Here is a 12,497-nt window from a genome sequence, read left to right as displayed (position 1 = left end):
CTCTTCATCTGCCCATCACCCACACACTCCTCCCACTGGTTCCCCTCCCCACCTCTATTCCAAGTTCCACCTTCCTCTCCTATCAGATTTCACCATCTTCAGCCCTTGGTCGCTTCCACCTATCGCCTCCCAGCTTCTGACATTATTCCCACTCTCCCGCATCCCTCATCTGCCTATCACACCCCCTCACCTGGATCCACCTATCACTTGCCAGCTCTTGCTCCAACCTTTTCACACCAGCTATCTCCCCTCTTTCTGTCCAGTCCAGGTGAAGGGTCTCGACCTGAAACGTCGACTGTCCACTTCCCTCCACAGATGCCGCCCGACCCGCTGAGTTCCTCCAGTGTCTTTTGTGGGTTGCTGCGGGAACCAGGTAGCAGGGAGTGGAATGGAAACCGGGAACTGGGGCCCAGATGAGGCGAAGGGAGTGGGGGGACCGAGGCCCCTTGGGTCCAAAGGGGAATGTGGGAGCTGGGGTCCTGGTGGCTGGAAGGGAGCACGGGAAATGGGGGCCACAGTCAGTGCTGCATTATCACCTGGTGATCCAAATGTTGGGCCATTGGATTTGTGGAAGCCTTGAGGTCACTCTGCACTGCAGCTCCTTGGCAGAGCGATCCCAAGGCTTCGTCTTGGCAGAGGGGCGAGCTCTCATTCCCCTGGGGCCATGGGTTACTGAGGCACTCCGAACATGGCATCCTCTGCAGAGGGTGCAGAGGAGATTTACCAGGATGCTGCCTGGTTTAGAGAGTATGCGTTACGAAGAAGAGTCTAAGGGAGCTAGGGCTTTACTCTTTGGAGAGAAGGATGAGAGGAGACATGATAGCGGTGTACAAAATATTAAGAGTGAACAGCCAGCGCCTCTTTCCCAGGGCACCAATGCTCAATACAAGAGGACATGGCTTTAAAGTAATGGGTGGGAAGTTCAAGGGAGATATCAGAGGAAGGTTTTTTACCCTGAGAGTGGTTGGGGCATGGAATGCACTGCCTGGGGCGGTGGTGAAGGCAGGGATTACTAGATAAACATATGGAGGAATTTAAAATCGAGGGATATGTGGGAGGAAGGGATTAGATAGTCTTAGGCGAGGTTTAAAGGTTGGCACAACATTGTGGGCCGTAGGGCCTGTATTGTGCTGTACTGTTCTATGTTCTCTGTTCTGCAGCCAGATTACAGAAAGCTGTTCTCAGCTGGAACGACTGCAGTGCTTGCAGATGAGTAACATCTGTGCCAGTGGCTGAGCAACATCTGGGGCCATCTGCTGGATCAGCAGATGGAGCCGGTTAACCAACATCTGGAGAAACAGCTGGAGGGGTTCGCTCTTTCCATGGCCATTCACAGAGGCCGGGACTCAGGTTCAAAGGTCAGAGACGAATTCTGCCTACTTCCCCAATGAAGTGGATCCTGTGGGAGGGAGAGAGGAACAAACCAATTACCCGACACTGGGAAGGATGCTGCCTGTGGCATTGTTTTGCCAGAGAGGCTGTCAGCCAATCCCGTTCCACCCCAAGGTCCGTGTGCTTGGAATATCCACAAACCCTATTCCTCTGTTTCCCATTTTCAGCCAAACTTTGCAAAGCTGTTGAAGAAGAGATGGCTTCAAAACCCGGAAAGCTTTGAAGGTATCGTTACCACTGTCCGAGAGCATTTCAACCAGTTCCACAAAATGAAAACTCCACCTTACCAGGTACGACACCTCGGTCACCGCAACTAAACATCAGTCTGCAGGCTGCCAGACAGGTCCGTGAGAACGGCGAGGGGCAGGGAGGGCACTTCTCCTGCCCACGTACGCTGGTTCATTCAACTGGGTTCAGATCCATTGTGTTCAGACCTATTATGTATCCTCACCATGCACACTCCCGCCGTGCACACACCCGCCGTGCACACTCTTATCGTGTACACTCTCACTGTGTACAGCTCCACTGCATTCAGCCTCACTGCGTACAATCCCACTGTACAGCCTCACCGTGTACAATTGTCCTGTACTGTCCAGCAGTGAACAGTCTCTCTATGTACAGTCTCACTGTGTAGAATCTGACTCTGCAGATTCCCACATAGCACAGCCTCACTACATACAGTCTCAGTATGTGTGGTCTCATTGTACGCAGGCTCACTGTGTACAGTCCTACAGTGTATACAGTCCCACTGTGTTCTGCCTCAATGTGTACAATCCCAATTGTACAGCCTCACTATATACAGTCCCGCTGTTTGCATCCTAGCTGTGTACAGCATCATTGTATGTAGTGCTACAGTGGGCAGTCCCACAGTGTACAGTTGTTAGTCTCACTGTATGCCCCACAGGTGTATGGTCTAACTCTGTACAGTATTAGTGTGCGGTGTTCAGCCTCGCTGTATACAGTCCCACAGGATAAAGGTTCAGTGCGTAGTCCCAGCAGCTCATTCTCCCCACGTGGTCCAAGACACGAGGCTCATTTACTCCTCCTGTGACCCCTCTGTGCAGCGACCAACATCAAAGTGAGTCAGTCCCTGTCTTTCTGCAGACCCTGGTCAATGACGTTCACCTGAGGGTGGTCACTGAGTACCTGAGGGCACTGGTGCAGAGGAGGTTCACCTGCACCTCCAGCGAGGTTCGGGCTAAGCTGGCGCTGCGGCTGAGCGAGGAGTCCGGCCGGCTGCAGGAGCTCTTCCACGGGCTGGTGAGTGCTTCTTCACGGTGCCAACGTTCCCGAGGGTCCCCGGTAGTGGGTGGGATGGGGGGGGTGGGTGGTAGGAATGAGTGGGGTCAAATGGCAGGGTTCAGAGAGCAAGTGGACAGAGATGGGTCAGGTGATAGGACCAGGGTCAGGTGACATGACACTGGGGGTCAAGTGATGGGACCGGGGTCAAATGACAGGAGACTGGGGTCGGGTGATGGGACTGGGGTCAGGTGATGGGAGACCAGGGTCAGATGATGGGACTGGGGTCAGGTGACATGACACTGGGGTCAAGTGATGGGACTGGGGTCAGGTGACGAGCGACCAGGGTCAAGTGATGGTACCGGGGTCAGGTGATGAGAGACCGGGGTCAGATGATGGGAGACTGGGGTCAGGTGACGGGAGACCAGGGTCAAGTGATGGGACTGGGGTCAGGTGATGGGGCAAAAGTTGGGGCAGAGGGTTTGACCATAGGAGACGGTGGGTGAGATGGGGTTACATAGGAGTAACTGAGAGGGATTAGGCAGGGGGTGGGGAAGGCATTAAGGTGAGGTCGGGCAGGGTGGGACAGGAGAGTGTGCGGACTAGGAGGGGTGGTGGGTTGGGGAGGGACAGGGAGGCATGGGATCAGGATGCTGATACACCTTCTGGGGAATACATTGGGCACATTTCCGACAAATTTGGGGACAGTTTCAGAACTTCTGATGCAAGTTATGAAAAACCTCTCACTTCTTCAGCAGGACAATTGACAAACCTGAACCATAGGTTGTAACACATGGGAAGACACAGAAAAAGAACATGCACTTCTGTTTCATAATTAAACTGTAGTGCAATAGTCCTGATAGGGGCTTTTCACAGCACCGATGGCCGATGGGATTGTTTCACCTCCATTGCTGTGTCTCACAATCTCTCAAGGAGAGTAATGCAGAGAGACAGTAAATGAGGTTGAGTAAATGAAAGAGAATACAAAAGAAGCATTAAGATCTGAGGAGTGGGTCCATGGCCGCTGTAAATTGTCCCCAGTGCGTGGGTGGGTGGTGGAAAGCGGAGTGGATGGGAGTGTGGGGAGAATAAAACGGGAATGATGTAGTATTGGTGCGAATGGGTGCGTGATGGTCGTCGTGGACTCGGTGGGCTGAAGGGTCTGTGTCCATGCGACGTGACTATGACCATGAATGCAAAACAGAGCATTATCCAAAATGTCACACATACTGCGTCACTGGTGATGACAGCTTTGGGCTCGAGGCTGGGCTCGGTGAGACTCTCGGCACTAACGGGCGACGGCCTTGCTTCCTCTCCGCAGGATTCCACAATGTCCTGGCTGGACCCTGCCATTGACCACCTGGCCGAGGTCATCAAGCTGAAGGAAATCTCCTCCATCCAGATGGAAGTCGGGGTCTTGGTGAGCAGTTATCCCGATGTTCGGTGAGTTAAACTGCTCCTCTTTGCCAGCTCTCCACTGCCACCATTTCCCTACTCAAAACAGGACACGCTCACAGATCCCCACCATCCATTATAGAGTCATTGAGCTATACAGCATGGAAACAGGCCCTTCGGCCCAACTCATCCATACTGACCAAGTCACTGGTCCCATTTGCCTGCCTTTGGCCCATATCCCTCTAAACCTTTCCCATCCATGTACCTGTCTTCTAAATGTCGTAATTGTACCTGCCTCAACCACTTCCCCTGGCAGCTCGTTCCATATACTCACGACCCTCAGTGTGAAGAAGTTGCCTCTCAGGTCCCTTTTAAATCTTTCCCCTCTCACCTTAAACCTATGCCCTCGAGTTTTGGACTCCCCCTACCCTGGGAAAAAGACTTTGGCTATTCACCTTATCTATGCCCCACATGATTATGTAAACCTCAGTAAGGTCACTGCTCAGCTTCCTACACCCCAGGGAAAAAGGGCCCATCCGATCCGGTCTCTCCTCATAACCCAAGCCCTGCAGGCAACATCCTCTAATCTTTTTTTGCATTCTCTCCAGTTTACTGATATCCAATTACAGAACCACTTGGATATAAAATTAAACCTCACCTGACCCAAACCCAGTGGTATAACTCTTCCCATGTCCCTACCCCATCCAGAGGCAACTTTTTCCACCCAGAGGGTGGTCAGTATATGGAACGAGCTGCCAGAGGAAGTGGTTGAGGCAGGTACATTAAGAACATTTAAAAGGTACTTGGACAGGAAAGGTTTAGAGGGATATGGGCCAAACGTGGGCAAATGGGACTGGCTTAGATGGGCATCTAGGTTGGCATGGACCCGTTGGGCCAAAGGGCCTGTTTCCGTGCTGTATAACTCTATGACTGTAGGAGGGAGGTGGGGTCAAACTCACTGCCTGAAAGGGTGATGGAGGCTGAGACTCTCGTCGTATTTAAACAGTGGTGGGGTACGTACTTGAAGAACCGTGACCTGCAGTGGTCCACTAATAGGATCACTACACTACCACACCCCGTGGGTCAGTCCCCACAGACCAGCAGACCCCTCGAGATCCCCCGTGCCAGGGGACGAGGCTTCAACTGGGCCTGAGACCTCATGGGTAAAGGCAATAGTAAAATCCCGGTCCCTACGTGATTGGGTATTGACTCAGTCCATTTTTCTTTTAATTCATTCACGGGCAGTGATATTAGATGCCGAGGTTTATTGTCCATCCTACATTGTGCCTGAACCGTGGGGTTTGTTGATCCAGTTCAGGAGGTAGTTAAAAGTCAACCACTGTTTGGCCTGGAGTCACACATAGGCCAGACCAGGTCAGGACTTGTGAACCAGATAGGTTTGTTTATAAAAATCTAATAGTTTGACCATCAGCCCTAACAGTAGAAGTTTATTTCAGATTATCTAACTGAACTGAAATTTTCCAAAAGGCCATGGTCGGATTTGAACTTGCATGCTCCGATCATGGATTTGGGATTTTTGGATTATGGGTGGAGTGCCATAAACACAACAGCCAACACTGCCCCCAGTATCTTGCCACTAGTCAACCCTCACCCACAAACACTGGGAGAAGGAGGTAATGCTGCTGCTTCCCCTCCAAGGGTAGGAAGACATTGTAGAAGCGGAGCATAATATTTTCACCCTCTCCTGTGTTTGTCCAGACCACCTTAAAAGAATCCAAACCCTTCCTCCTTCTTGTGTAATGTGCAAACAATGGGAAATGCTTCAAGCTGACAAGATCTTCCTGAACTTTTAGTAAACTCCCAAGTGCATTCAGAGACTGACGCCAAGGAATGTTGGACACTTGTGAAAATATTCCCTGCCGTTTCTTCAGAGATGTTTTTGGCATTGGGACAGTTTCAAGAGGGAAGGAGAAGGAATGGTTCTGCCTCGTGTTATCAATTGCCTTTTTAATTCTGTTATTTTCCGGATCTTTTTTCCTGACTGCTCAGCATCCTGATGGTCAGGAGTCACCGCTGATAGATTTTTGACAAGTGTCCACTTCCTGTTTGATTTGAAGTCCTACTTATAGTAAGTGAGGAAGTGAGACACTGGCATGAATCGAGGATAGGAAGTGGGATCAGGGGTACTTCCTGTCCTATTAGCCATTTTGGGTGCCATTGAGCCATAAAAGTCAATCTGCTGTAAAGAAAAACACACCATGTAACCTTCCTTTTCATTTCCTAACAAAAATTCTTTAAACCCTCAGCAGCCAAGGGAGGATTCTTAACAGGATTTCATTCAGAATGACACTAGCGTGACTGTTCCCTTCGCGAGGAACTGCCTCTTCCCCCTCTTGGCCAAATATACAGGGATGGCAGTAGAAACAGCCACCAGCAACATTCATGGACTGACCGCCTTGGAAGCAGTCTTACTGCTTGCTGCTGGGTCATTGATTCAAAGTCGCAAGTTCAAATCCCACTACCGCAGCTGGGGAATTTAAATTTAATTAATTAAAGAAAGTGATGTTGATGATGATAAAGAAAAATATCACCGTGACAACCGAAAAGAGTATTAAATATGATTTATTAGTGCACTACAAAGCTCATTGATCTCCTCCCCAATTGTGCAGAGCTGCAGACTTTAGTCACATACACACACACCAATGCTAGAAAAAGACAAAATTCTTCAGATAATGGTATCAATAAGATTTTTTAAGATTTCTTTATTAGTCACACGTGTCAAAACACACAGTGAAATGAATCTTTTGTGTAAGGTCTTCTGGGGGCAGCCTGCATAGAATCCTTAATGTCTGGTGGTTTTCTCAACAAAGGTAACCATAAAGCAATCTGTAATATCTTCCTAGATGCTGCCTGATCTGTTGGGCACTTCCAGTGTTCTCCTTCTGATTTCACGTTTCAGCAATAGCTCTGACCTGCATCTTGTTTTTTTGATATATTCATTCAAGGGATGTGGGGTTCATAGGCTGAGCCAGCAGTTAATTGCCCATCCCTGGTTCCCCTTGAGAAAGTACAGTTTTATTTCCTTGTGGCTTCCTGGCCATTTATATCCACCACATGGCTTATCGATCATTTCAGAGGGTTGTTAGGGTCAACCACTGTGCTGTGGGTCTAAAGTCACGTGTAGGCCAGACAGGCTTCCTCTGCTACAGGACATTCTTCACAACAAGAAATAATAGCTTTCTTGGAGACACAATAGTTTACAGATGCTGGGAATCTGGACCAACACACGAAAAGCTGGAAGAACTCAACGGGTCAGGCAGCATCTATGGAGGGAAATGGACAGTCGACGTTTCAGGTTGAGGCCCTTCATCAGGACCGGAAGGAAAGAGGGGAGATAGCCGGTATAGAAAGGTGTTGGGGGGAGGGAAGGGGGTGGAACAAGAGCTGGCAGGTGATGGGTGGATCCAGGTGAGGGCTGCAGATGCTGGAATCTGCAGCAACTCAAAAGGTGCTAGAGGAACTCAGTGGGTCAGGCAGCATCTGTGGAGGGAAAGCAACTGTCCATTTGTTGTCCAACTGAGTTCCTCCAGTACTTTTTGCATTGCTAGTAGATTTATAGTCACCATTAGAATTTTAAATTTCAGAATTCAAATTTATCACCATCTGCCGTGGTGGGATTCGAACCCCAGGACTTTGCTCTGACTATCTAGATTATTAATCCAGGGAAAATATCACTGCGCCATTGCCTCCCTCACAACTTTAACATCCCTTTGTTCATTTTCTCTCACTCTAACTATCCTCATTAACCTATCTACCAACTCTGTAGACATCTGGGCAATCCCAGCCCTGCCCTTTCCGAGATATTCCCTTTGTCCTAACCAACCCTCCCCTCAGCAACTTAAAACTTGTTCCTCACTCTCCCAATCCTGATGCTCTGAGACCTAAAACGTTTACCGTTTCTCTCCCCACAGATGCTGCCTGACCTGCTGAGTGTTTACAGCATTTTCAGTTTTTATTTCAGATTTCTAGCTTCTGCAGCTTTTGATTTTCAGTAACCATGGAAGTCCGGGATTAGTGTAAAAACCTTTCTGGTACCTTTCAGGGCTGGCAACTCTGCTGTCCTTACTTGGCCTGTGGTTGACTCCTAACTGCCTTGGTTCAAGGACTATTGAGGATGGATAACAAATCCTGGTGTTACCAGTGATGTCCGCGTGCTGGAAATAAATCCAGTACTGGATGGGACACCCTGGCATTAAATGGGAGGTTGGTTATGTGCAACAGAAATCAAAAAGTTGATTTTATTGGCATATGCACGAGTACATGTACGAACAGGTGCAATGAAAAACTTACTTGCAGCAGCATCACAGGCACGTATCATCAGATGCACAACATTCACAAGTAAAATGTAAATTAAACATAAATTTTGCACAATTTTTACAAGAAAGAATACAATTAGAACAAAAAAAAGTCCATTGTAGTACAAAGTATTGCTATACTGAGGTAGTATTGAGATGTGCAGGTTGGTTCAATAGTCAAATGGTTGAAGGGAAGTAGCTGTTCTTGAACCTGGTGGTGTGGGACTTCAGGTTTCCGTACCTCCTGCCTGATGGTAGCTGCGAGAAGATGGCATGGTCCAGACGGCGGGGATCTTTATAAGGTCAGACCACAGTTAGAGTATTGTGAGCAGTTTTGGGCCCCATATCTAAGGAAAGATGTGCTGGCATTGGAGAGGGTCCAGAGGAGGTTTACAAGAATGATCCAGGGAATGAAAGGCTTAACGCATGAGGAGTGTTTGATGGCTCTGGGCCTGTACTTGCTGGAGTTTAGGAGGATGAGGGGAGATCTCATTGAAACCTACTGAATATTGAAAGGCCTGGATAGCATGGACATGGAGAGGATGTTTCCTGTAGTGGGACAGTCCAGGACCAGAGGGCAGAGCCTCAGAATAAAAGGACATCCCTTCAGAACAGAGATGAGGAGGAATTTCTTGAGCCAGAGGGTGGTGAATCTGTGGAATTCATTGCCACAGACGGCTGTGAAGGCCAAGTCATTGGGTGTATTTAAAGCGGAGGTTGATAGGTTCTTGATTAGTAAGGATGTCAAAGGTTACGGGGAGAAGGCAGGAGAATGGGGTTGAGAGGGAAAAATAAATCAGCCATGATCGAATGGCGGAGCAGACTTGATGGGCCAAATGGCCTAATTCTGCTCCTATGTCTTATGGTCTTATCTTTGATTGATGTCGCCTTCTTGAGGCCGCGCCTCATGTAGATACCACCGAAGGTGGGGAGGGATGTGCCCGTGATGTATTGGGCTGAGTCCACTGCTCTCTGCAGCTTCTTACGTTCCTGCGCATTCGAATTGCCGTACCAGACTATGATGCAACCAGTCAGGAAATCCCTTTTCTTGTTCAGTTTACCCCATCCGGGTTCCCGATCTACAAGGTAAAGACTGCAGGTAGCACAGTGTTGCAGCTGGTGGAGCCACTGCCTCAGGGCTCCAGTGGCCCAGGTTCAATCCTGACCTCCAGGGCTGTCCATTTGGAGTTTGCATGTTCTCCTTGTGACCGCGTGGGTTTCCCCCAGGTACTCCAGTTTCTTCTCACACGTGATCATATAGAGGTGTGTAAAATCATGAGAGGCCTAGATAGGGTGAATGCGCACAGTCTTTTTCCCAGGGATGGGGAATCAAGAACCAGAGGGCAGAGATTTAAGCTGAGAGGGGAAAGATTTAATAGGAACCAGAGGGTGATCCATATCCAAAATGAGCTGCCAGAGAAAGTGGTTGAGGCAGGTACATTAACCACATTTAAAAGGTACTTGGGACAGGTCCATGGATAGGAAAGGGATATGGGCCAAACACAGGCGAATGGGACTGGCTTAGATGGGCACCTTGGACAGCATGGACCAATTGGGCCGAAGGGCCAGTTTCCGTGCCATATGACTGTTTGTGGGTTGGTAGGTTAATCAGCCACTGTAAATTGCCCCCAGTGGGTAGGTGAGGGGTAGAATCTGGGGGGGGGGGGGGGGTGGTTGATGGGAATGTGGGGAGAATAAAATGAGTTAGGGTAGGATGATCGGCACAGACTCAATGGGCCAAAGGACATAATTTTAAGGTGATTGGAGGAAGGTATGAGGGGGATGTCAGGAGTAAGTTTTTTACACAGAGAGTAGTGGGTGCATGGAACACACTGCCTGCAGAGGTTGTGGGGGCAGATACATTAGGGACATTTAGGAGACTCTTAGATAGGCACATGAATGAGAGAGAAATGGGGAGTATGTGGGATGGAAGGGTTGGATAGATCTTAGAGCAGGATAAAATGTCAGCATAACATTATGGGCCAAAGGGCCTGTACTGTGCTGTAATGTTCTATGTAACATAGAACCCAAGACCAGACCCCACCTCAATGAATGGTGGAGTCTGTGCAACCCGTTTCTCACGTCCTCTTGTCCTTGTTCCCACAGTAGGGGCCACATCTCCGCAGTGCTGGACATGAGAGGAGACTTGAGTCATTCCAACCAGCAGTTGATCCTGGAGTCTCTGCAGGAACTCGACAGCCAGGATGGCGGGACCGCCCTTCCCCGCGACCGGGCGCTCTTCAGCGAGATCGACGAGGCGGCAGACGTACGTTGCGTCGGCCTCGGTGGGAGCTCCGCCCCCGGCTGCCTGATCCGGTGGTTGTACGCCATCCGCGGCAGGTGACCTGCGGAGGGGGTGGGGGTGAGGGAAGGGGAGAAGGCGGAGGGAAAGGCTGTGGTGGTCACCAGGAGCCAAAGTCAATGGATCACAAGGTACTTCATGAGACGGAGAGGGCTTCAAAAGCTCCTGAAGTTGGGACTTAAGGAGTAACACACATGAAGTCCAGTCTCCAGCATCTGCAGATTCTTTTTGTCTCTGTCTTGCTGGGCTTTAAGATGCTGGATTTTCAGACACTGCCCCTCCTGCCCTTTCACTTCAGTTCCTGCCCACGTCTCCAGGAACGGGGCGTGTTATTTGGTGCGCCACACATTTGGGGAAACTTGACTAGCTCATCATAAAAAAAAACCTGTAAAAGCCATTGACTGAGAGTGAGCAGAGCAGTCGTACTCAGTCTCAGTACCTGTGTCAATAGCAGGTACCTTCCCAGTACTGGATTCGTGCCCCAAAGCATCTCTTGGAGGGACTAACACAAACCTACCTTCTTTCTCCGTTGCTTGTTGTGAGTGGGGTAACGTCATTTTGATTGTTCTACATCTGGATGGAAGGTCCCAGTCATTACAGGCTCCATTACTCAAGTAAAACCACGCACAGGAAGATTTCCAAGCTGAAAAGAAATTGGCTCCTATGTAATAAGAATCAAACCACAGAGAATTCTAGTGCAAAGCAGGGAGAGGTGGTATTCCACGGACAGAGGAAGCCCAGCCTATACGTTCCTGTAAGATTGGGAGTCGGATTACAATATAGGTCTCCTGGCTGTCTCCTTCCACTTGGGACTCACACAAGACCCCTGCTTCAAGAACCAGGCACCCTGCAAACCCCAAAGATCAAGACTTATGAGAAACCAAATCGGACCCACGAAAGGAATAACAGGGTCGACCAAACATTGGTCCCAAAGCTGGAGTGTGAAGAAAATTCAGGGAAAACTCTTGTAACTTTCAACCACAATTATTGAGACTGTATAAATCCATAATGCAAAAATCATATGATATTGGGAACTAAATAAAGCTCTTTCTGAATGTATTGACTGCTTTCGTAGGCCAGTATCCTTTAGAGTTTAGGAGAATGGATGTTCACAAAATCCTTGTGGCTGTTGACTATTGGATGCAGGGGAGATAGTTTCCCCCACACTGGGGTGTCTAGAACCAGGGGCCACAGGCTCAAGATAAGAGGTTGGCCATTCAGGACAGAGATGAGAAGAAATTTCTACACCCAGAGCATGATGGACCTTTAGAATTCTGTGTCCTACAGGGTTCTGGAGTCTCGGTTGTTGAATTCATTCAAAAAAGATATCGACAGACTTCTGGACATTATCGAGGGGGATAGTGCAGGAAAATAGCACTGAGGTCAACCAACCATGATCTTGATGAATGGTGGAGCCATCTCAAGTGCTGAATGGGCCCCTGCTCCGAGTTCTTAAGTTTGTACAAGTTTTCCAGGTCTGTGGAGATTTCGGAAAAGCCAAGATTTTTCTCCTTGGAGCTGAGAAGGTGAAGGGAGATTTAATGGAGGTGTTCAAAGTCAAAGGGAGGTGTAAATAAGGAGAAGGTATTTGCAATGAGTGAAGGCTGTATCTGCTCTCTCTCAGTGGAAGATGTTAGCGGAGGGCGAATGGCTAAAGAGTTAGAGGATAAACATTTGTACCAGGCTGAGGGAGGAGAGACGGAGAGGGACTTTAGAGCTCAGAGGCCCGAGGTGTCAAACAGACATCTTCTAGTGATGGAGCGATCAGATTCAACCATGAGCAAGAGACCTACAGTGAGAGAGGTGCAGAGATCTCAGAGGGTTAAGGGGCTGGAGGAGATACGAGAGAGCCA

At 49.1% G+C, this 12,497-nt stretch overlaps 1 protein-coding gene across 5 annotated transcripts in view; it reads left to right on the top strand.

The window, feature by feature from the left end:
- Window positions 1-11,702, top strand: part of exoc3l2b (exocyst complex component 3-like 2b) — a 50,178-nt gene extending 38,476 nt beyond the window's left edge. For 4 of the 5 annotated variants that reach the window (XM_052044237.1, XM_052044236.1, XM_052044239.1 and 1 more), the window contains exons 9-12: window positions 1,560-1,682; window positions 2,497-2,652; window positions 3,953-4,074; window positions 10,449-11,694. In XM_052044237.1, the coding sequence (XP_051900197.1) occupies window positions 1,560-1,682; window positions 2,497-2,652; window positions 3,953-4,074; window positions 10,449-10,686 (639 nt within the window). In that variant the 3' untranslated portion in view covers window positions 10,687-11,694. Of the gene's footprint in view, window positions 1-1,559; window positions 1,683-2,496; window positions 2,653-3,952; window positions 4,075-10,448 lie in introns of all 5 variants that reach the window. The other variant, XM_052044235.1, reaches the window with a different exon arrangement.
- The last annotated feature ends 795 nt before the right edge of the window (window positions 11,703-12,497 follow it).

The sequence above is a fragment of the Pristis pectinata genome, chromosome 35 (assembly GCF_009764475.1).
Source record: "Pristis pectinata isolate sPriPec2 chromosome 35, sPriPec2.1.pri, whole genome shotgun sequence".
NCBI classification, from domain to species: domain Eukaryota; kingdom Metazoa; phylum Chordata; class Chondrichthyes; order Rhinopristiformes; family Pristidae; genus Pristis; species Pristis pectinata.
This window is presented reverse-complemented; position numbering and strand designations above follow the sequence as displayed.